The sequence below is a fragment of the Monodon monoceros genome, unplaced genomic scaffold (genome assembly GCF_005190385.1).
Source record: "Monodon monoceros isolate NGI ecotype Baffin Bay Population unplaced genomic scaffold, NGI_Narwhal_1 Super_Scaffold_18, whole genome shotgun sequence".
NCBI classification, from domain to species: Eukaryota; Metazoa; Chordata; class Mammalia; order Artiodactyla; family Monodontidae; genus Monodon; species Monodon monoceros.
Window position 1 is genome coordinate 838,792 of NW_021703774.1, and position 24,615 is coordinate 863,406.

Below are 24,615 nucleotides of genomic sequence, written 5' to 3' on the forward strand. Positions count from 1 at the left end.
ATCTCAGGAGTTGTGTGCCCCGAGGTCTCTGACGCGGCCGCTTAACTCTGCTGTGTCGTATGAGGGCAGTCGCTCATAAAACGTGAAGACCTGGTGTGGCTGTGCACCAACAGAACTGTATTTATGGACGCCGGAATCTTCATTTCGTGTCATTTCCACGTGCCATGAAACATTTTTCTTCTTTTGTTTTTCAACCATTAGAAAAACTTTAAATCCATTCTTCAGTCACAGGCCTTACAAAAAGAGGCAGCAGGGTAAATGTGGCCCTTGAGCCTTAGGTGGCTGACTTTTGCTCTAAAAGATAACGTACTGTACAAAGCAAAACCAGCAGCAAGAGAATTGTGTTCTAAAACTAATGCACCACCGGGTGGAGCTGTGACCACGCCGTCACAATCTGCAGACGTCTCATATAAGAAAACAGACGGGCTTTCAACAGATGCAGCTGTAACCCACGCGTTCCAACCCTGACTCAGAAATTCACTATTTCAGGCCAATTTCACACCAAGTGTCAGATACTAAGGAAAAAAGGGAGAAGCAGATGGGATCTTTCTGATGAGCATTTCAACCTTGAAACCGAGGAAACCACTCCATTATTCCAGAAAAAGACCTAGGGAAAAATTCCTTCCTGTCTGCTTGTTTCTGCATTTATCTTGGTAATTAAAACAATTTTCGTGATTTTACCTTTTATTCTGGGTTCTTGTACACCAAAATTAGTTTTAGAATATGTATTAAACATCTCAAAATAGGTATTTTAAGACATTTATTAGAATCTAAACTACCTGGTTTCTATCATTTGCTAAACTTAAAAAAAAAATCTATGTATAACTGATTCATTTTACTGCACACCTGAAACTAACACATTGTAAAACAACTATACTCCAATAAAAAAAATTTTTAAATCACATCTTACAAAGCTTATCAATGGATTTCATAAATTTCAATTTTATTAGGAAACGGGTGATAGGTGAACAGGTACACAATGGTAAAGTATTGTAAAGTTAATCATAGAATCTAGGTGATGGGTATACGTATGTTCACTGTGAACCTCAACTTTACGGTTTTGATATTTTCATTGAAAAAATGTTGGGGGAAAAGGTGGGGGAGAGAAAACAAAACAAAACAAAACCAACCGCTCAGCACCTCCTCCCGCTGTGCAGTGACAACAGAACACGGAGAGGGGACGGGAGGCTGCAGGGGCGCTCGAGCTGGTCCCCAGACCACCAGGAACCAGCCCGCTGGACAAACGGGGGCAGGCAGAGGACACAGCACACGAGGACGTTCTTGGGCGGTTATGAAACACCTGTGACCGGAAACGCAGATGGCACGAGGCTTCCAGTAGAAAATCAGAGGCGTGAAGTTTGCTTTCCCCTTTCCCTCTCCTCACCGGCCCCCCCATCTCCACGCTAGACACATCACGGAGACGGAGCCACTCCGCTCAGGCCAAGCCCCAGCAGGTAGGTGGGCAGCCAGGCTTTCCCCGGGAGCAGCAGCTCTCCTAAGTGCGGGACGGAGGAAGGGGGCATCCACCAAGGAGGAGAGGGCCAAGAAGCAGGGAAACAACTGGAAAGGTTTTCGGGGTTTCTACCTGCCGTCCCACATATTGTGGAATTAAATGTCAAGTTCTTCAAAAAGAACTGGCTTTCCATCTTTTTCAAGCTTCTTCTCTCCCCCCCCACCCCTCCAGAAAATTCCAGAAAATTCATCTGTAACCAAGGATTGCTTCAGATATGCTGAGTTAACCAATAAAATGGCAAAAACACGCCAGCATCACATACACACACCCGCCACAGACTCCGAATTCCCAAGAAAGGAACTTACTTTCCAAACCAATAAGCCATTTAAGAGGAAGTTTAGGAGACCTTAAGAAATGTAAAGCATTTTATCTGCGATTCAACATGCCCTCAGCTTTGAACTGTTCTTATAACATCTCCTTACATTTACTCCTGGAAGTCAAAAGAGCTACAGACTGAAAGACAAATCCCAAATACTCACAAATGGCCAATAAGCGCAGTACGTCGTCACCAGGAGAACGCAAATCAGAACCACAGTGAGAGTGTCACACATGCTAGACTGGCTATAATCTTTTTATTTAAAGGAAAATAAAAGTGTCGGCAAGGATGTGGAAAAACGGGAACCTTCGTGCACTGCTGGTGGAAATGTCAAACGGTGCAGCGCTGTGGAAAAGTTTGGTGCTTCTTCCAAAAGTTAAACATAGAACTACCACATGCCCCAGCAACGCCACTCCTAGGTCTACACCCAAAGGAACTGAAAGCAGCGACTCCAACAGGTATTTGTATGCCCATGTTATTCACAAGAGTCACGCGGTGTAAACAGCCCAAGTGTCCACCAGTGGAGGCGTGGACAAATAGAATGCGACCTCTGCACACCGTGCAGTACTACTCAGCCGTCGCACGAAGTGTTGGCTTATGCTGCACCCCGGATGGACCTTGAAACACGACGCTCCACGAAACAAGAGCGACGCAGAAGGCGAGTATCGTACGCTTCCACTTACACGAGGTACCCAGGACAGGCAAACTCAGACGCAGCAAGCAGACCTGTGGTTACCAGGAGCTGGGGGAAGGTGGGATGGGGAGTTTCTGTTGGTGACGATGAGGAAGTTTTGGGATACACGATGGTGACTGTTACACTGTATGTAAATTCCACTAACTGTACACTTACAGATGGTTAAAACGATAAATATGATTTCCTGTATATTTTACCACACAAAGAAAGATCTAACCAGCATTAGTAAATTAAATGCTTACTATGTACGTGGCATTGGGCCAGAACATGCATGTGCTCACCACACCCACACGGATTTGCTCTCCGTTTCACACAGAGGCAGGTAAACGGGGAGTAACAGCCTGCCTCCCGTAAGGCCGCATGGCATTTCCAGCACAGCCAGTAAAATGGCCTATTCCGAAACGCTAATCCATTTTCCAGGCCCGGCCAGACCCCAAAACACACCCTCGACGAAGATCAGCTTCAGGGGACTTGCAACACATGAAAAACAGCATGTATTGTACTTGCCGGCACACCGTAACCGCCAAACTTTTCCAGGGCTATTACGCCCTCCAGGAACCTTCTCATACGGAACTGGGTAAACCGGAAGGAAGCTTTTCTGATGATGAAGAATCAAGACACAGGAGCCTCAGAGGTGAAGAGAGTTTTGTATCCGACACCCTCGAAACCAAGACGTGGCGTGTTTCTTACTCGCAAGGAGAAGGCTAAGCACTTTCCCGCAGCCCTCCAGCCCGGAAGTGTTTGCTGTGGACCAATCCCTGGAGACTGTACCACGTGCAACTTTCAACGGACTCTGCATTATTTGAATTCAAGGATGAAAAGTAGAACTCTGCAACTTATCTTAATAGAAAGAGCAATCTCCTGGCGTTTTTTATTGTTTGACTAACAGAACAAAACCAGGCAGAGAGGTCCCCGAGGAAATGATGGTCATGCTTCATTGCCGTTTGCCGCTGGTCCTTCGTCTTCCAAGCACTTGCTGCTTTTCCTTCTAAAGATTTCAGACATTTATTTTGATCACAAACGCAATCCAAGTGTGAATAAATAAATGTATTATCTTTTAAGACCCTCCCCCCCCCCCCCCCATGTTCCTTTAAATAGAAAAATGTGCTAAATGTCTCTTCACAGCCTATTTGGCCATAGTTGTCATCCCACCTACAGTTTTAAAAACAGACTGAATTTGATCTTCTGAAATCCTTCCTTGAACCGCAGCTCACTCTGTTACAGAAGTCCTGGGAGAGAGGCCCTACTGGTATTGCTGGTAGTCCCCGAAAGGTGAGGATGGTAGCTGGGCTGAAGGCAACTGGGAGGGGTCTTCAGCAAGCGGAGGACCTGCAATTAAGAGGGAATTTAAACACCACCTGAATATTATGTAATTTAAAGGGACAAGTCTCTGTAAAGAGCAAATCAGTCAACTCAGAAAACAAAGTGCTACATCAGAGCTGTAACCTGAATTTCTTTATCGAGCTGCCCGATTCCCACGAGAGCGCGTGCTAACGTCCGGCGGCCTGGCGGCCCTCCTCCAGAACGAGCAGCTCTCAAATGCTACGCCAGCGCAGTCACATGGAGTAGTTACGGCAAGAAACAACACGCCAGTTTTAGCGCAACTGCTGAACAAGCTGCCGTATCAGGACTGGACGAATCTCTCACACCTCCTGATGTATCTGTCAGTGGCTATTTAAAATTATTTTCACGAAGTTTAAGTACCTTAGTCACGTTTCAAGAGAACTCAGTAGTACAATTTACACAACTAGGTAAGCAGTGGGCCCTGAAATGGGAAGACACCGCCATCCCCCAGCTTGCGCAGAACTACGTGTTGTAGTATTTGCTTTCAAAGGATGGGACGGCCTGTGACCTAAGAAAAAATGTGGCCCTTTAAAAAAAAGACTTTAATGGGAATAATCACTCCTCTTTTCTTCAGGGAAACTGAGGCAGACTAAAAAATATCTGGAAGGAAGAGAGAAAGAGGACAGTGGTAAAGAGGGCTTTCTTTCCAACACTTTACTCCAGTGATTTTTTTTTTTTATATTCTAAAAATATCTGTTCATTACAGAAAGCTGGAGAAGACACTGGGTGAAAAAGATAAACCAAAAATAACCACTGTTACCATTTCGATACAGTTTTATCTCATCTTTCTGTTTTAAGAACTCTTTCATGTAAGTTAACTGGAAAAATATGATTAACTTTTCAAAGATTTTTGCCCCCACATAGCCTTTCGGAAACACTCCTCCTGTCTAAAATAAAAAGCACTTCTTTTAGAGAACTCCTTCCGAGGAAAGAAGCCGAAACCCCAGCAAACAAGGCTAAATCCTACAAGACAGTGTGACCGAGTTATTGTTCTATCAATTTCTGAATTTCTGCAAACACGGAACTTTTCTCACATCTTATGTGAAGTCTTTCACACTAAAGTGCTAAACTAAAAAGCAAAATAAGAAAGTGGCCATCACGACAGAGTATTCAGTGAGAAATAATGATTGGAAGCAGAGGCAAGGACCGAGGGCCCAGGAGCCAACCGGGTCAGCCACTGGCCACAGGGAGCAGGCCTCAGAGCCACGCCCAAAAGACACCGAATCCCTCGCCTGGTGCCTCAGGGAAATCAAATCGAATCAGGGGCGGTCACCTGCCCCTCACTCTACGCCGAATCCTTTCCAAGCCCCAAAGCTGACCTCCAACCAGTCACACCGTTCTGCGTACTTCCTTCCCCAAACGCTGGGTCAGCTCTTCCCCATGGCGACCCTCGGTGTCTTTCTGCTCCCTTCCAATGCCAAGGAACAGTCCCGTTTAGACAGCTCAAGTTTCCTAAGTTACAAGCATCTGCGCACGCTAGCCGCAGAGCAGACGTTCCCTGGCCACGTCGTGACCACCTGTGGACCACTAACCGCCCGGCATCTCACCTTCCCTGCACCAGGCAGGAGCAACAGGAGCAACGCGTTACATCACCAACGTCTCAGAAGAACCCTCCTTCCAGCCCTAAGTGAGCCCCAACCACGGGTCACCTTCTCCTGCTACTTCACTTTCTTCAAGGAAGCAGCAGAACCAGATGACCTCATTTATCTGTGAGCGTGTCAGCCTGATGCTCCCACTGCCCCCGGCAGCTAGAGCGGTGCCCCACACACAGGCAGTAATAAGCTGGCGACTGACGGCCATCGTTGTTCCACGTCTGCAGGGACCCTTCTTCCCGCACCGCTGAAATGATCGGCAATTTCTTAGAATGAGCAAGTGAGCACTGATAAAACCTAAGAACTCTAAGGAAAGATCGACAGCAAGTCATCAGCCAAAGCATTCTGTTACTGAGATGAAACACAACTAACGGCACCCACACCCGTGCGGAGGCAGAACCAGCACGAAGCATGGCGTGTTCACGTGTGATGCAGAGACGCCAAACTGCCACATTTGAGCAGACATCGGGAAACCGCTTCAAACGTCGGAGCTGCGGTGTCAGGCAGAAAGACGACTCACCGTTGGGAAACTGGGCAGAGGCAAATCTTGTCAACAAGATACCAGCTCCTTCGATGAGAGCTAGCAGAATGCCACCCATCGCGGCTGACCCAACCATGGCCACTGGTCCGTCTGAGCACATTGAGAACAGAGAGATTACTTTAACAGAAATCCAGGTTAATGTAAGACACCACAGAGCAAAGACCTGTCCATAGGGCTCCATGCTACTCCCCGTTCCCAAACCCCCTTTCTCGCTGACCAAGACCAGGGTCAGCAAACCATGGCCCGCAGGTCAAATCCAGCCCACGGCCTGCTGGTGGAAATACAGCTGTATTGGGACAGCATGCGCGTTCATTCACGTATTGTCTAGGCTGCGCTCATGACAGCAGAGCTGAGTACATGTGACGGAAGCCCACACATTTACTACCTGGCCCTTCACAGAAGAGGGTGCTGACTCCTGGGCTCACCCACTACGCCCCAAGGAATCCTAGGTTGCTCTCTGTCCCAAAGACCCAGAAGATGGACCTAAGCTCTTCACTCATAACAATGCTGTGTGACAGGTACAATGATTAATTCCAGAGGCTGAGGAGAGAAACTGCCCAGTTACACGGCTAGTAAGTGGCAGAAGCAGAACCTGAACTGCTCTTAACCACGGTGATTACCGGTTAGAGCTCCAGGCTCTCTCGTCCTCAACATTCCAAGTTAAGAGATCCTTTTACTCTCCCCCCCAAATCACCATACACACTCACACTATACCAAGTCACACAATGCTCCGTCTCTCTATTACAGATGTTCCTAAATGCAGGCAGAGGCTGGCTTCAATGTGTGTGTCTATGCCTGCTTACTTCTTGCTGCCAGGATGGCTCCTGTTAAGGCACCACTCGTGATGGAGTTCCAGGGATCTTCTTTCCCTCTGACTTGAACCATACTGCAGTCAATCATGGAAAACAGGCCTCCCCAAACGGCAAAGCTGCCTGTTTTATTTAAAAACAAAACAAATAAATTTCAGTTTTTATATTTTAGCCTTTAAATGTAATAGTCAGAAACAAGCTTAAATAACAACACTCACTATATTCTTAAAACTCTCACAAACACATGCAAGCAAGTTTGAATAAGCACCGAACAGGAGTCAGAATACTTATCTTTTTAATAAAGCTTGGTTTGTATTACATCAGCAGGGAAATCAGCAACGGCCCAAAGCCTAAAAGAAATAAGCCAGGCCTAAAAGAGTTGGGCTAAACCCATTCAAACCCCCTTTCAGGAGAGTGTGTATCTGTTTAAGAAGGGTCATCCTTCCTTCTTCTCATCACCTTACCTCTGTTTTTCTTTTCTCCAGTCAGTGCCACTGAGCACCTGCTCTACGAAAATCACCGATGTGAACACAAAAGAAACCGGGCTATTCTGGGATGTACTACAGGCGTAAGCCAATGCACATAAAGGGCAAAAGGGTGATACAAACAGTCTGAATTATGGAACCTCGAGGGAATGGGAATTACCTTTCCTCTCTCATTTCTATCCTTCATTCCTCAAGCATGAAACTAAAAGCAACCCTAAATCAGATTACTTTGCACTTTAAACTCTTCCTAAACACAGTGACTATTCTGTGAAATAAAAAACAAACACCCACACATACACGTGTATAAGTACACACAAAACACAGAAAGGCAACACCAAGATTTTAATTGTCAGCATCTCCGGGTGACAGGTGGTAACAAGACGACTTCACTGCTTTGTGCTTTTATTTTCCAAATCTTCTAAAATCAATACACATGACTTACACTCTATGAGGAGTTCTTTTATTAAGATTAAAGAAAGAAAAACTGCACTGAGGAGCCCTTGTCAGGTTATCCTTCACCCTCTGAAACCTCACAGAAGCAGGAGTGTGTCAATAAGGACAATAAACTGGGTTCCGCCAACTGCCTGAACCAGGCCATCACCAGCACCCTTCCCCAGAGCTCACCCTGTGAGTTAAATCCAGCAGATACAACCAGTTAAAGTATGCACGAGGGACTTCCCTGGTGGTCCAGTGGTTAAGACTCCATGCTCCCAACGCAGGGGGCCCAGGTTCGATCCCTGGTCAGGGAAGTAGATCCCGCACACATGCCGCAACTCAAGATCCCACATAACGGCAACAAAGATCCCGCGTGCCGCAACAAAAAAAAAGATCCCACATGCCGCAACTAAAAAGATCCCGCATGCCACAACTAAAGATCCCGCATGCCACAACTAAAGATCCCACACGTAGCAACTAGAAGAGCCCACGTGACACAACTAAAGATCCAGCATGTGACAACAAAGATCCCGCGTGCCGCAGCTAAGAAAAAGATCCCGCATGCCGCAACTAAAAAGATCCTGCATGCCATAACGAACGTCCCACGTGCCACAACTGAGACTCGGAGGAGCCGAATAAATATGTTTTAAAAAAAATAATAAACTATGCATGAGCCTCCTCGTTTTCGGTCCAACACTAAATACCACAGGCTACATACAGATGAAATAGTCCGTCCTAACTCAGTGGCTCTGTGCCCTGGGAGAGAGATATATCCAGGTATATTAGAATTATCTCACCAAATTCCTCAAACAAGGCTCTCCCACTCCCTCACAAGGATCTGATATCTGCCCACCCCAAGAATGACTGCCAGAGTAAGCTATGGTGGCTGATAAGAGTGGAGACTGAGTCCACACAAAAGGCTGGCCCCATGTGGGCAGCCACAGCCGGAGCAGGGCGAGGAGGCGTCCGCAGGAAGGACACTCCCAAGCATGGAGATCAGTGTGCCCATGTGGAAGGGTGGCCTGTTACAAGGTGCCCTAGCCCAAGTATTCATATGAAAAGTGAAAGAAGAATGAACCTGTGGGGCTGGACTGGACTTAGAGGTATCAGTATGATCCCATGATTCCTAATACATATAGATATATAGAAACACAGATATAAACTTGTGTATGTACGTGTACGTGGTGTGTGTTCACAGACATACAGTACATTCCTAAGACGGCCTGGGAACAGCAATGCCCCACAGCAATGATACACTTAGTGCCCAGACTTTGGCTTCTAAGTACCATTCTCAACTAGAAGGAAGCAGGGCTCCTTGGGGACGGATGACTCTACACTCAGGCAGGGAAAGTACAAGATAAGCCTGGAACATCTTGTTCCAAAATGCAAGGAAGGGCTGGAAGCATAATGGGGACACATCAAAAGCATGTCTCATTTCTGCTATGAAAATACAAGACCTTTCAGGACACAACTATAACGTTCCCACACTACCTTTTTCCCAGGAGCCTGATTGGAAGAGCTCAGTAAACGCTCACTGAATTAACTGGAAGTGCCATCCCAGTACTTTTTTTTTTTTTTTTTTTGCGGTACGCAGGCCTCTCACCGCTGTGGCCTCTCCCGTTGCGGAGCACAGGCTCCGGACGCGCAGGCCCAGCGGCCGTGGCTCACGGGCCCAGCCGCTCCGCGGCATGTGGGATCTTCCCGGACCCGGCCACGAACCTGTGTCCCCTGCATCGGCAGGCGGACTCTCAACCACTGCGCCACCGGGGAAGCCCATCCCAGTACTTTTAAAATTCAAGACTCCATGAAGATGCCTCAGTAGTTTCCTTAAAAAGCCTGATTCCAATTCACTCACACCACAACATACTCTTCCTCTATTTCACCCTGATTGTTTTTTAACCAAACCTTTATTCTTAGACTAGTTTCAGAGTCACAGCAAAGCTGTGAAGATGGTACAGTTCCCACATGCCCCACATTCAGTCTCCCCAGCATCTAACATCAGCACCGTGCATTTGTCACGGCAACCCAATATTGACACATTATTAACTGACGTCCATACTTAATTCAGATTTCCTTAGTTTTTATGTCCTTGTTCTGTTCCAGGACACCTCGTAACATTTAGTAGTCTTATCTCCTTAGGCTCTTCTTGACTGTGACAGTTACCTGATTTTTTTTTTATTCACTGAAAATGCATGTCATAGAAGCAGCCTCTCAAGAAACCTGTTAAAACCTGTATGACTTCTGCATTTATCGAAGGTTCAGGGTTTGGTGTGTACTTTTTTTTTTTTTTTACTACTTATCACTCTTAAACAACACGGTAACCATTAAAACAAAGGAAAATTAGTCACTGTTTGCTTTCCAGGGTGTACAATTATTACAGGGAGAAAAACAGGAAACAGATACACCATCACTTCAACCCTCGGAGCCTCAATTTCCTCATCTGGAAAATGGAGATAATAGTACTCACCTCCTATGTTGCTGTGAGGACTAAATAAAATAATCCTGTAAAACACCTGGAGTGCCTGGCACATGGCAGGCACTGAATAAACAACAGACATCGACCACTATCTTCTAAAGAAAACAAATGCTATAAAAACAAAGAAGATTATTTCTTCTGATGCACAAAATCACTACGGAACGACTGAGCGTGCTAAGTCCATTCCATGTGTTACATGTGGCCTCTTCAGCCTGACTGTATCTTTGCAAGCAACTATAAGCTCCCAGATTTCTTCTTCTCTCTTCTCCCAGCTTCCGAATTACCAAGCTTAAAGAGTGTGATGGACGTAATCGTTCTCCACCTCCGCACTGACCTCGGCACAATGTCCAGAGCTAAACCTGGAGGGAGCCCCATGAGTTCCATCAGTCCCTCTCACACACCCCCAACCCTTCTGCTCACACCCTCTTCAGTTTCATGCTAACCCAGAAGCTATCACTCCTGACCCTCACAAACCTGAGCTGTGGACACACTGTCTGGATAACGGGAGAAAATCAAATGAAACCAAGCAGAAACAAAACCGCACTGAGCTTCTGAAGGACAGAGTTTCAAATGGATGCAACAATTCAAGTTAACTTTCCAAATAAATCATAAATCAAGAATTCGCATAGATACTAACTTGTGACAAGCTGTTATTTAGACCAAACTAAAATCACTAACTGGTATAATCTAAAAAAGAAGAAAAAAAAAAACAGAATTTCATCTTCAAAAAAATAGGAAAAAAATCATCTGAAGTACAAATGGAAACATTCTGCTTACCTCCCAACTGTGGAGCCCTGGTTCTAACAGCTGTCAGACTCCCTCGTAGTCTGTGGTTTACTCCCTATAAGGAAACAAAAGGAAGCAACCAAAAATACATTAGGAGTATAACACATTTCCAACCCACTGATGGGGCCCAAGTGACATTAGCAAACGGGTCTCAAGTAATGATGATATGAGACCATTCACCCACTTACCACCGGAGAATTGCGAAAACCTTTGATTGCCTGAAAGATCCCACCACCTATGGTTCCCATCGTAAAGGCCCCACCACAGTCGTCCACAATGCGCCAGGGGCTAAGAAAAGGAAAGGGAGAAAAAAAGAAAAAAGATGAGCGTATTTCTCATTTATAAACCATAAAACCCTCTTTGTTAATAAGGGATATACAACAGATTCCAGGGCAGGGCTCACTGCAACCAGTAACATCTGGCCCATAAAATACAGACAAAGATTAAGGATTCTAAACAGATCCACATCTATTCAGCCCAAGTCTTCTAAGCTACAGGGAATGAACTTGTAGTTGAATGGCTTCAACTCCCTACTGTTCACAGCACTTTATTCATTTGCTCAACTACTAGTGCATCTATTCTAAGGCAAGTAGTCAACGGTGACCCAGTCGCCTGGGGGACCAAGGAAAGCTCTCCAGCTGCAGCAAAATTTAAAGCTGAGACCCAAAGAATAAAATTTCAACAGGCGCAGAAGAAGACACACTATTTAAATTTTAAAACTTCTTTTTGGGTTTACTGAGTCCAAGTTAGCATTTGGAACTTAAGTTTGTATCAGATCCACTTAACACATTAGTAACCTCTAACATCTGATAATTAGAGGTTAAATGTGTAAACCCGGCTTCCAAATGCAGCACCCTAACTCATGCAGCACGACGACATGAGTAATCTGATCAGTAGAACAGAACCACTCTTCTAGGAATCTGGCTTCTTAAAAAGTCTGCGAATGGGAATTCCCTGGCAGTCCAGCGGTTAGGACTCAGCACTTTCACTTGTGGTGGCCCGGGTTCAATCCTTGGTTGGGGAACTAAGATCCCGCAAGCCTCGCGGCATGGCCAAAAGAAGAAGAAAAAAAAAAAACAAGTCTGTGAATAATTCAATTCATAAATGTCTTTTCCAGTCTCAAGGGTAAAATGCTGTAACGACCCTATGCACAATCCAACTGCTCAAGTAACCGTGTGAGTTCAGCGCATCGTTGCTGCTGAAGAATCCGAATAAGAAGTAATTTCTCACTTTGCCAGAAAGAAATACGAAACACCTTGTCCTTTCCAAGTCTAACACAAATCAGGAGCTTGTACAGAATGACGATCTCATGCGGCAGATGTTCCAGCTGTCAGCCTGAGGCTTCGGGGCCTTGCTACCCAAGGCTTGCTTCCTGCAGGCCTAAATGCAAAATCAGCAACACCTGGGAACTCGTTACAAATGCAGGCTCTGGGAAGGTCCCCCTCAGGACCTACTAAATCAGAGTCTACAGCTTAACACAATCCACGGGTGACTTGATTTCACTTTAAAAGTTTGAGAAGCAGTGCTCTGAGAGACTAAAAGGATTAGGAAAATTTCTTCAAAATGGTAGAAACATTAATAGAAGTAAAGAGATAGGGAATTCCCTGGTGGTCCAGTGGTTAAGACTCGGTGCTTTCACTGCCGGGGCCCAGGTTCGATCCATGGTTGGGGAACTAAGATCCCACAAGCTGCGTGCTGCGACCAAAAAAAAAAAAGTAAAAAGGAAAGACAAAGGAGAGTCACTAACTCTAAACAATCGATCCTAAATGATCCTATAATCAGTTAGAATGAAAATGAGTATTTAAAAAATCAGTAAAGAACAGCAGGATTCAGATCAGAGAGCAGCCGCAGGATTGCAAGAGGGGACGTCCAAAACAACGGCAAGATGCAAACAGTCTCTGAACTAAGTCTGGCTAAATCAAGGTTCCTGCAGGGAAGTGACGGCTACACAAAAGGAAGGTTGAAGCCAGACTCTAATGTAAATGTCAGACAAATACAGGGCAACAGGGAACCAATAACTAACCACAAGATTAAAGTTATCATTTACTAAGTATCAACTATGTTCTAGGTGCCTTATAGTGCAAATAACCTGATTTTCAAGAAAGCTAGCTTATTTTCTTATAGACTCCCTAATCTTTGAACTTTGCAGAAGAGTATCCGTCTCCTCTCCATTATATACATGAACAGAAGCTCAGATTAAGTACCTTGCGCAAGGTCAATAGGTAATAACTGGTAGAACCAATTTAAATACAAAATCTAGTACGCCACAGGCCCCAAATTCTTTCCACTATATCCTATAGACTAAGGCTTCTGAAAACAAAACACATGATTAAAAAGTATTTAGGACGATTAAGTGCCTATGATGTATTAAAAAGGACTGAAGAGAAGGAAAGCAATTAAGAAACTACTGTAAAAGGCATTAAGGATGCCAAGTAAGATCCTGACAACAAGAAATGAAAGGTGGAAGGTTTGAAAGAATTCAGGCTGCCTATGGTGTTGGGGCAGGTGCAGAGGGAGGAGAAAGATGCTTATAGTTGGAGCTCGGATGACTTCACGAAAACAGGGTAGTCCAGAAGATCAAAGCAGTTTTGAGTATAAAACCAACCAGACAACTGACTGTACTGCTTCAGGACATATGTACTGAGAAAGCAAAGGGGCCACCTAATTTTGTAGTAGATGAAAATTTATGATTCCCGTAACATCTTTAACCCAAGAAAGTCAAGTATTTTCCCCTCATGCCAACCTGTTTCACGATATCATACCCAAGAGCAGGTGACAACAGCAGTGCACAGCATGCTGAGTCCTGCACACCTGAGCACAACCCAGGAAGGGGGACCACTACCTTTGGAGAAGATAAATTTAAAGAGCTGGGAGGCGCTGAAACATACTCTGTATCTTATTTCAGGGAGGAAAAAATGCACAAAGCAGGCAATATGGCTAATGCTGGAAGATCAGAATGTAAAGCCCTGGGCCCTTACACACAGCTGGAAAACACCCTGGTTCTTGCTCTTACAAAAAACACAGGTGACTAACAGGTGATTAAAAACAAGATGTGATTTTTCACTCATGACCTCCGAAGCCCTAAACTGTGCGCGTGCCTGACTCCTCTATGCTTTCATTCCTGGGACCGACCGAGCGCGGGGCACAGACCACCCCCACCCCCCGCTAAACGCCGAATGAACGGACCCCCGTCGCCGGCTTTTCACACACGCTACTCTCCCCGTTTTCCCGACCGCGCCGCCACTCCCCCACGGGGAAACCCCAGCCCGGACCGCGGCCGCCGCGCCCACGCGGACCCTCCCCGGGCACCGCCCCCTCCCCACGCAGGCCGAGCCGCCCGAGCGCAAGGACGAGCCCAAGGTCGCCGGCGGGCAGAGGGGCTGCTCCCGACCCGCGGGCCGGGCAGGGGCCGGGGCCACACAGCCGAGCCGGGGCGCCCTCGAATTGCCGCAAGGTCACCCAGCGCGGCCCCGCGGCCCCCGCTGACTAGCCGGCTGCTCACGCCCGGGTGCCCACGGCCCCCGGCGCCGCCGAGCCCGCGGCTGAGAGCGGCCTCGCTCCGGGGGCCGGGCAGTGGCAGAGGGGCAGGCGGCGGTCAGCGGGCTGGCTCACCAAGGCTCGCGCGCATACTCCTCCATCTTGATTCCGCCGCTCCGCGATGCCGGGCGAGCGGGGCGGGGCCTGGCCCGGCGGCGGAAGTGATCCCAGGCGGAGGGCGTTAAAGTGTGCGGGTATTGGCTCGCCGCCTCCTTCCGCAGCCAATGGGAGCCGGGAATAGGGCTGCGGGGCGGAAGGCGGGGCTCCGGGCGGGGCTCCGGGCGGAAGGCGGGGCTCCGGGCGGAAGGCAAGGCTCCGGGCGGGGGCGGGGGCGGGGGCGGGGCGCCCGGGGCGCCCAGGTGCGGAGAGGTACCCGTTACTGAAGCCGCGGGGCGTGGCCGAAGACAAACCTGGTGTTGCTCCGCTAGGGTTCCCAGAACTCCCGAACACGTTTCTTTGTTCTAGTACCTGGCCGTCAAGTGTGGATTAAATGCTGCCTACTTCGTCAGAGTTGGTGAAGCCCCACCGACTACCCGCAGCTTCTTTAGGGCGGGCAGTGCCCGAGTCCTTTAGAGTCTCGGGGCCGGACTGTAGTGGATGTTCCATAAATGTTTGTGAACATCTGGAGCTTCGTGTCCCGTGGGGGCCCTCGACGTGAGGGACAGCGACAACGAAGCCTCTTTCAGACCTCACTCCAAATGATCACCGGGAGAGTGAGGGGTGTTTAGCTCAGAGAAGAGGTAGCAAAAGGCTGGGGACCCCGGGCCCTTTGAGCTTGCAGCCGGCAAAACCTGTCATGTGACAGCTGCTACGGGACCTCTTCCCCACCCTGCGCTCTTGAGGTTGACTTTAAAACTTGTATGTATTTTTTTCCTGGGAAAGTGAGTGTAATAAATAATAGGAAACTGCAAGGAAGAGTGACGTTCCCTCCAAAATCTTGGAAATAAGGTGAGCAAATAAACTGAACCCTCCGTAGAACCAAATGAAGACTGTCAGTAAAATGTGTCTCATACTGAAAAGAACAGTTCAAACCAGTCCTGTGATTTGGATGCCTAAGTCCAAGAGGGCTTATTTGGAATGTGACTGTGATTAAGAACGCATCAATCTAATTAACTGACAGCCTGAAGAGAATGTGGGAGATGGGCAACCAGGGACCTGGAAAGAGTCACCAGGCAGCAAGGGTCCTAGCGGGCATAAGTATTTCAGTAACTAGAGATTTGCGTTCTCATGAGGTTCTGGTCTCACCAGGACCCAGAGGAAATATCCCTTAGCTCCTGTTCCATATTCATTATGCAGTCTTCTGATTGTTATTCGGTTTCTGAATGGATTTTCCTTTAAGAGAGAATGCTCATAACTATTCCTGTCCACTCGGCGTTTATATTGGTTTATGCATTCACCTCTTGTGAGGTTGGTTCCCTTGAATCAAAGCAGTCACCAGGAACGGTGATCATACCAAGTTGCCGAGTTTGCAAAGCTGAGTCAGGGCCAGACTCTAGGCTGTGGTTACCCAGCTCACTTCATCCCAACAGTCCCTCTCCTGGAGCAGCCTTCCATTTTGGAGGGCACTGCTCACGTGGCCAGCAAGCATTCTTGGACTTCTCACCTTCTGTTTTCTGTAACTGCAGCAGATAACAGGGTGGAGCAGACAGTTGGGTCTGAGCAAGGCCTAGGGCTTGGCCTTTGGCTAGAGAAGGAAGCTGCCCCCGTGCCCCCCGCACCCCCGGAAAATATCCCTATCCATCTTGGAAGAAAAGAGCGTAGTGAGTCTTCAAGACGTCTGCAGAGCTGAACGGTCAGTGACACGAAGGAATGACGTCAAGACCGACAGAGGAAAGGAGTGGGGTCCTTGAGAGGGACCTGGCCTGAAGGGGACGGGAGTCTGAGATGGTGACCCAACACCCCTGGGCACGTTTGGTGAAAGTCGGTGTGCTGGGCCCAGTGTGAGGCTGCGCTGGAACCCTGCAACCCAGGTCCTCCGGGTGTTGCTTTGGGGAAAACAGCTCCCTGTGTGAACTGAAAGAGCTGTGACCCGGGGCCCGTTTTGCTATGAGATTTCCCCAACCGAACAAAGTGAAGGAAGGAAGATCCTCCCTCAGAAACCACGTGGAGGGATGTGAGGTGGCGGGTCCAGCAGTGACTCTGATGCCTCTTGCCCACCCCGTCCGTCCCTCACCCCACAATGAGCTTTCCTTCGTCTTCTGCTCTTGGACAAGTAGAACTTGTCTTTTTTCTTGGGGAAGGACCGCTTTCAGAGGCTAGGGTTGGGGACAGGGCCATTTGATGATATTAAGGGTACAAAGGTTGTGCTGAACCGAGAAAGTAACAAGAGGGATTGGTAATCCCAAATCAACTGTAAGCCCCTTCCCCTGTGCTCAGAGTTGCCTTAGTGTAAGCACTGGGGTGGAGAGAATACTAAAAGTATCCATGTGGTTCCTCCCCTCGGGGTCTTCAAAAGTACTTGGAGAGAAAGAATAAGCACTTGAGAAATAGCTGTCGGGTCAAAATTATAAAATGCCAGCATGTGACGGAGAATGTGCTAAATGCTAGAGGCATCCGGAGGGGAGAGAGAATGCGCCAAATGCTAGAGGCATCCGGAGGGGAGAGAGCCCTGGCGGCTGGCGTGTGCTTGCAAAAGGGTCCTGGGGGAAGAGCAGTCGAGCTGGAGCCTGAAGATTGGGAGGACTCTGCTGGGTGAGGGGGGTCGGAGGGAGAGGGGATGCCAGCGACAAGGCGCAGGAGCACGAGGGACTCAGCGTTGTCACCAGGTGGGCTGCTGGTCCCACTGGGAGGGTAGGAAACTCGAGAAGCGGGAGAACGAGGCTTTCTCAGGGGATCAAGTTCCCGGCCGTGGAGGTGGTGTGAGCCAGAGGGAGGGTCTGCTGTGTGTTGGGAGACAGTCCTCCACAGACCTCTCCCGTTTCTACACATCCGAGCGTCAGAAGCTCACCTCTGTCCGAGAGCGTTGCTGTAAGCAGGTCGCCTGGGACAGCTCCAGACATGACTTCCTCTGGAGCAGGTGTATTTATGCTGCAGGATAGTGAAGGGACAGCTCTCTCCCTCCCCTCCCTGGAGCAGACTGTCTACCTTCCAGGTAATAATGATGTATTAAAGTTTTCTCTACTTTATTCAAGTAGCTGAGGGAGTTCCTTCCAGAAGGATGCTGTCTTTTCGGTAGACGGTGAGCTCACCGGGTGAAGAACAGGCTGGAAGCAGCTTGGGTGAGGGGCGCGAGGGAGGAACCCTTCTCTCCACCCAGACCGCACCCTCGGAGAGGGGTGGACATTTTCAGAACGCGCCTGCCACTTAGGGGGTCCTGGCCCCCAGTGGGCTGGGCTCCATTGAGCCAGAGGTTTGGGGACCTCAAGAGCTCCACACAGGAGCAGGAGGTCACAGGCCATGTACGTGGCTCCAGACCCGCAGCCCCACCTGGCCCGTCAGATTGCCGTGGACAAGTGAGGCTGGTACCACAGCCAGCTCTGGGTCTGGGGTTCCAGTGTGTGACTGGGGCCTGTTTGGGGTTTTAGCCGGGCTGGGGCGCCGTGGGTGGGGAGAGGAGGCAGTCTCTTGCCTCTCTTCTGCCCTCGTTCCTCCCCCTGCCCTCCTTGCAGGAAGACGTGTCCGGCCTGTGGTCTGTCTCCGAGCTCTCCTCTGGCCGCTTCTGCCCATCCCAGGCGCGCGGGGCCAGGCCGGCGGCTTGCTTCAGAGACAAAGTCTGCTACTCCAGGGAGACCTCCAGGCTCCCTGAAAAGGAGAAAGCCGGTGTGGCCGTATACTGAGCGTGAACACTGAGTGCTCACAGCGTCTGACGCTCTGTGCGCGTCACCTTGTTTGATATGTTTAATACCTTCGTAACCCTGCGCAGTATGTTTTTTTCTCAAGGTGCTTTTAAGATTCTCGTTTTCCATTTCCTGCAGCTCAGAGAGGTTAAACAGCTGACACAAAGTCACACATCTCAGATTTGAGCCCACGTCATTCGACTCCTGAGCCCGTGGCCTTATCTGCTACACTATGCTAACACCCTGTATTCCTGAAAATGTGACTTTCCTGGGGCCACTCGGCCCGCTGAGAGCCACCCTAAGCGTTAGTGAATTGCTTCTGGTCCCTGTCCCCCGACACGTACACAGGTTCTGGCCAGAGTCTGGGGTCCCTTTCCCTTCCGTCTAGTACAGCAATGCTGGGTTTTCTCTGGGGACGAGGCCATCCCATAATCCCGATACTCAAGGTGAATTTGTTTTGGGTGGAAGTGGATTCTGAGCTTGGATAACCATTGCCCCTGGAGAGTGCGTGGGGCGATGGTCCCTCGCCGCAGGGGCCCAAGTCCTCCGGCCCCACAGGTGATGCCTTTGGGCTTTCAGGGTCTGCGGGCCACGCCCGGAGCCCGGGTTCTAGGAGCAAAAGGCCTTGGACCGAGTCACACCAGGAGAGCCAGCTGTTTGGCATCGTGGGACCGAAGCAGAGAACATGCTGGGCTTCTGGGCAGAAACCTTTGGTCGGGAGGCCGGGAGTCCTGCCTGGAAGTGTGGAAGCTCTGGCGTTGTTTTCGGAGTTTAGAACCAGTGGGAGGAGGCTGGCTGCCGAAACCAGGTGGCCCGGGGCTGAGTGACTCGGTCGCCGGGGGCTGGAAAGAGCTGCTTTCAGCTGGTGGCGTCGAGAGGTTGGCTGGGGCGGCCCCAGAGATCAGGCCTCTTCTGGGCGGAAGTGAGAGCAGAGGCCGACAGACATGAGGGCCTGGGGGGAGACAGTTCTGTCCACACGCCCTGGAGCCCCAGGCCAGCCCAAGGCCTCGGCGTGCCCGCTGGGGGCCACCTGACCCTCCCCACGGGGTTAGCGTGTCTCCCTCGGGCCCGAAGCAGTTGCTTCTTGCTCTCCTGGTTCGCCTTGCCTCCTAGTACGTGCAGCTTTCTACCTCGATAGATGACACATTTAAAAGAGAATGAGCGCACTGTAATTATTCTTGCATCTCTCTCCCTATAGCGCCTGGCCGGGTGGGATATAAACACAGCGCCCTTGAGTGAATGAATGAGTGAATGATGAGAACGAGGTGAGGAGATGAGTGTGCACACACACGCGTGTGTGCTGCATGTGGCCTCTGCTGAAGGACGGAAAGACAAAGGTGAGCGAGGAGGTGGGGCGTGGAGAACAGAACCTGGGCCGGGAGAAGACGTGAGTGATGACGCCTACAGACAGTGACCGTGTGCCCACTGCCCGTCAGGCGTATCGACCGCGTGGCTCACGTGTAACGCTCACAGCCATTCTCCGAGCCTGGCACCAGCGCTGTCCTTGTTTTATAGGTGATGAAGCTGGCTCTCAGAGAAGGAGGTGGCTGGGCTGAGCAGGGAGCCCAGGACCTAAGCAGGTCGGCCGCCCGGGGAGCCCGAGCTTGAGCCGTGAAACCAGCCTCCCTGTTGTGCTCCCCGCGGCCCCTGCACTGCTCTTTTGAGGCATTTTGTAAACTCTTCTTTTTCTTTTCATAAACTGCTCGAAGTTACTTGTTTATTAACTGTCTTCACTGGGGGACTGTAAGCTCCAGGAAGGCGGGGACCACATGGATTTTCTATCCTTTAGCTTCATCCCCTGCTCTCGGGCCGGTGCCTGCCACGTGGTCCGTATTCATCAGTACCTGCTCACGACTCGCCCACGGACGCCCCGCCTCTGGATAGAAACAGCCCCAGGAGCCCCCAAGCCCCTCCTCCCGCTTCCCCTCGGCCCGCCTGCTCGCCTCTGCCCTCCAGTCCCACCAGCCGGCCCCAGCTCCTCCTGAAGCGGGACCAGCCGGCGGTCAACGCCAGGGCCAAGTTTTTCTCCCAGACCATCCCTGGCGTCAGCAAGTGCCGATGGGTGACTGCCTCTCTCTGGCTTAGGGTGGACCGACGCCAGGAAAGATCGGAGGCGCTACGCAGTGGGTTACAGCAGGGCTTCTAGAGGGATTTTGTGGCAGGAGATTGAATGTCCCTGCGCCTTGTGCAGGGCAGCGGGAGGGATGAACAGTGAAAGCCCTTTCACGAAACCTGCCTGACCCATTGCAATAGGGTCTCTCCCAACAGCCCAGTTATATTTCCCCGGATTTACACATGGTGGGGTCCTGCTGCCCCTCCTGATGCCCCCACGGGAGGTGCCCCGGCAGAGGAAGGAGCCGACGGGACGGAGGGAGGTGGGAACCCTCTTCCCAAGAGCTCGTGGAGGCGGACATACCTGTCAGAGTTCCCTGACCTACTGCACCTCACACTTTCTTGCCCAAACAGCCTGCCAGTTTTCAGTCTAGGAACACAGTGAGGATTTATTTTCCATCTCTCTCTCTCTCTCTCCCTCTTTCTTTCTGTCTCTCTCTCTCTCTCTGTCTCGCAAGAAGTGGCCACGACAGGCGGGGGCCTCTGATGCTGGGCCCTCCTCAGCAGGAGAGAACGGGTGGGTGGCTCGGGGCTTCTGGAATCGAGTTCCTTCCTGGGGCTGTAGACACTGGGGAGTCCCCAGCACACTACCAAATACAGTAGAAAGGAGTCAGTGGAGCACGTGCTGACCACAGCGCCGTCCACCCCGGGTGGAGGCGTCACGTGTGCACTTGAACAGGGCAGGCCTGGGGCTGGCCGCTCGTGAAGCCCGCGTCCTGTCTGCTTGCATTTCTGGCTCTCCGTGGCTCTCGCCTGCTTCTGCCAGCCTCTGCATTTTTGTATTATATCTTTTTCTCATTGCGTGGCCCCCTTGTCTTTAAAAGGCTAAATGCTCTGTGCTAAATTTGGTCACACAGCGCTCCAAGATTCCCTGGAATGTCCTCAAGTTTCAAACAGCTCTGACAGCGAGGCAGGCCCGCCCCCGCCCGGGGATTGGCCTTTCCTTTCAGGGCCGGGCCGTCATGGGGCCTTATTGGCTGCTGGCTGGACCAGCCCGGGTCCACTAGCCCTGGGACTGGGGAGGCTGCTGCCCCCCGTTCACACTTGGGCACCTGCAGCAGGCAGGGCAGGGGAGCCGAGGTCCTCGACCAGCTGGGGGTCTGCTCTGTCCAGATCGGCTCGCACCCCGTCCCGGCCCACCAGGACCTCCCCGCAGCCCTCACGAGAGCAGCAGCCCACTTTGCCAAGATGTCCAAGGTAGCCAAGTATCGCCGGCAGGTGAGCGAGGACCCCGACATCGACAGCCTGCTGTCCACCCTGTCTCCTGAGGAGATGGCAGAGCTGGAGAAGGAGCTGGACGTGGTGGACCCAGATGGGAGCGTCCCCGTGGGGCTGCGCCAGAGGAACCAGACGGAGAAGTCGTCCACGGGCGTGTACAACCGGGAAGCCATGCTCAACTTCTGTGAAAAGGAGACCAAGAAACTTATCCAGAGGGAGAGGTCCATGGATGTGAGTGGGGCGGGGGGCGGGGGAGGGGGAAGGGAGAAGAGGGGGAGGGGGAGGGAGGGGGAGGGGGGAGAACCCGACGCCGCGATGAGGATGCTCTTTCCTTAGAAGAAGAGTTCTCGCTGGCAAAGGATTTAATGTTTCAGAACCGATTGTCATCCTCTGAACTGGCCGTGTGAGCCCCTTACCCCTATTTGCTGTCTCATGAAGCAGAGGTCGGATGTGTTGGGGGGACCTGCACCCACGTATCACGCGGGGCTGCTAGCAACTTGGGAGCTGGAGGGGACGCCCTTGGGGTGGTCACTGTCGGGTTGACTCCACCCGGATGCCCACACCTGGCTTTTTTCCTTCCCATTCATCCCACCCTCCTGGCAGGAAGGGAGACTGGGCTTGCAGTCCAGTCCTTGTGGAGAACAGCTCGCTTTCAAGGCCTCTGGGCATCTCGTGGCATGTGGACTGTGTGAGGCAGCTGGTCAGATGGGCTTCCCAGGGCAGTGGAGACAGGCCAAGGTCTGCACCTTCACCCACAGCTTCCGTCCGTCTCATTCCCAGGGGAGGTGGGGTGTGCACTTTCTGGAGGAGCCTCTTGAGGGAGCAGCCCCCCTTTTGGGGGTAAGGCCCCTTGGCTGGGGGATGAAGCTGTTTCCCAGCCACCAGGTGTTCTGCCACCAGGAGGGGACAGAGGAGGGGCAGGGGTGACCGCTGGGGAAGCGTCTGCGCACATCTAGGATGGGCTTAAGCAAAGCGGCTTTCTGGGTTTTCCCGGGTTTCTGCCGTGCGCTCATATGTGGGTTTTCTTGGGACAAAGGAGCCTGGCCTCGGCCGGAGGACGACTCCGCAGACACACTTCCTCCAGGTCAGGAGTGTCTGCTGGGGAGACTGCTCTGCTGTGTGCCGCCTCCCCACCCCCCACCCCGCCTGGACCTCGCCGGCCACCTCCCTGTGCGCCATCACCTGAAACTCCTGCGAGGCGTCCGGCGGGGACACTAGCCGCAGTGCCCGCCGGTGGGCACGCGTGGCCCCTCGAGGTTGGGAAGCAACAGCAGAGGGGCAGGCTGGGGCAAGTGGGGGGCTGGCGCCCAGCCTGCCCCTGCCACCCGGCCTGTGTTTAAAGCTTTGCCAGAACCCTGGTAGGGGAGGGGTCGTTTCGTGACACACAGAAATGTCAAATCACTAAGCCGTGCACCGGGAGCTAACATAGCGGTAGCGTTTTAGGTCAGTTATCGTTTATTATCCTGTGGGCAAGGTCCAGGTGCAGCTCTGACACGCTGGGTAGATACTACCACCTCGATGGGAAATGAGAGGATGCGGGGACTTGCTGTTGGGACACACGGAAGGAAGCAAGACGCTCCCCGGGGGCTGGCACCTCTGTCAATGCCCCACTGGACCCCTGGCACCCAGTCCCCAGGCTCTGAGCCCGCAGCTGCGAAGGTCCCCGGAGGTGAAACACAAGCAGGAAACACTCCTGATCTCAAAGCAAGGCGTTCAGGCCGCAGAGCATGTGAGGGGCTCACCCTCACAGGCCTCCTTCCCGGCCGGCCGGTTAGCACCAGGTGGACACTTGTCTCGCAGGCAGAGCCCGAGTCGGGGACACATGACGCCTGTGGGGAAGGCACCCCTAGGCCTTTTCCCTTGGAGAGAGGCTGTTGGTCCTCCACACCCCACACCGCTTCCTCCCCCAGGCCGGGGGCCCATGCGGCTCGGTGGCTCCCGGGCCGTGGGCAGAGTCACCTGTGTCACCTGGGGAGGGGGCACAAACCCGGGGACGCGGCTTCGTCAGCACCCTTAGCAAAACTCGAGCCTGGTACGAACTCTGCTTTGAAACACGTGGTCTGAGGACCAGAGTCCCGCACTGTGACCTGCCTTGGTCGCCTCATCCCCACAGTGAGGCTGGAGCATCCACCTCATCAACTTCATCGACTCCATCAGGCTGGTTCGAAGGCAAAACTGCAGCTCCAGCGTGTCGGCTCTCTGGGTCAAGAAGCCCAGGAGCCATGGGGCTGGGAGGGCGGTGCCGGAGCTGCCTCTAAGCAGAGAGTAAGGAGCCGGCGTCGCCTGACTTGATGACGGTGCTATGGGCGCACTTTTGTCTTTTTTTGTATTTATTTAATTAATTTATTTATTTTGGCTGCGTTGGGTCTTCGTTGCTGCGCGCGGGCTTTCTCTAGTTGCGGCGAGTGGGGGCTACTGTTCGTCGCGATCCTTGGGCTTCTCGTTGTGGCTTCTCTTGTTGCAGAGCACAGGCTCTAGGCGTGCAGGCTTCAGTAGTTGCGGCACATGGGCTCAGTAGTTGTGGCTTGAGGGCTCTAGAGCACAGGCTCAGTTGTTGTGGCCCACGGGCTTAGTTGCTGCACAGCATGTGGGCTCTTCCCGGACCAGGGCTTGAACCCGTGTCCCCTGTATTGGCAAGCGGATTCTTAACCACTGCGCCACCAGGGAAGCCCGTGGGCATACTTGTTAAAGGATCCTTATCTTTTAGGTGCGGACACTAAAACTCTTATGGGAAAAAACCTGCTAGGATTAGGGAATTTGCTTTAAAGTACTGCAGCCGGGGGGAGTGGGCAGGGTATAGATGACGTGAGACCGTCCGCTGGTAGACAGTTGCTGACGTGTTGAAGCTGGTGGTGAGTCCGCACTGTGCTATTATACTCATCTCTCTACTTCTGTGTCTATGTTTCAGATCTTCCATAGTAAAATGCTGTTTGTTTTTGTATTTAATACATAGAGACCAAGAGTGGAAGGCGGGCCCAGTG

General features: G+C 51.2%; 2 protein-coding genes and 1 non-coding gene across 4 annotated transcripts in view; 2 read left to right on the plus strand and 1 right to left on the minus strand.

Annotated features, from left to right (window-relative positions):
• Positions 1-960: 960 nt before the first annotated feature.
• On the minus strand, positions 961-14,675 carry TIMM17A (translocase of inner mitochondrial membrane 17A). Its single transcript, XM_029230832.1, has 6 exons — positions 14,604-14,675; positions 11,180-11,279; positions 10,983-11,046; positions 6,804-6,932; positions 5,980-6,090; positions 961-3,852 (listed from the first exon to the last, which is right to left on the minus strand). Exons 1-6 carry the CDS (start codon positions 14,627-14,629, stop codon positions 3,767-3,769), a joined length of 516 nt encoding a protein of 171 aa, XP_029086665.1. The 5' UTR covers positions 14,630-14,675; the 3' UTR covers positions 961-3,766.
• On the plus strand, positions 7,971-8,043 carry TRNAW-CCA. The gene has a single exon. It is a non-coding gene; the product is annotated as a tRNA-Trp (tRNA).
• Positions 14,676-21,440: 6,765 nt separating the features above from the next.
• LMOD1 (leiomodin 1) overlaps positions 21,441-24,615 on the plus strand; it is a 33,981-nt gene continuing 30,806 nt past the window's right edge. Inside the window, exon 1 of one of the 2 annotated variants that reach the window (XM_029229323.1) lies at positions 21,441-21,865. In XM_029229323.1, the coding sequence (XP_029085156.1) occupies positions 21,605-21,865 (261 nt within the window). In that variant the 5' untranslated portion in view covers positions 21,441-21,604. Of the gene's footprint in view, positions 21,866-21,982; positions 22,373-24,615 lie in introns of those variants that run through there. The other variant, XM_029229324.1, reaches the window with a different exon arrangement.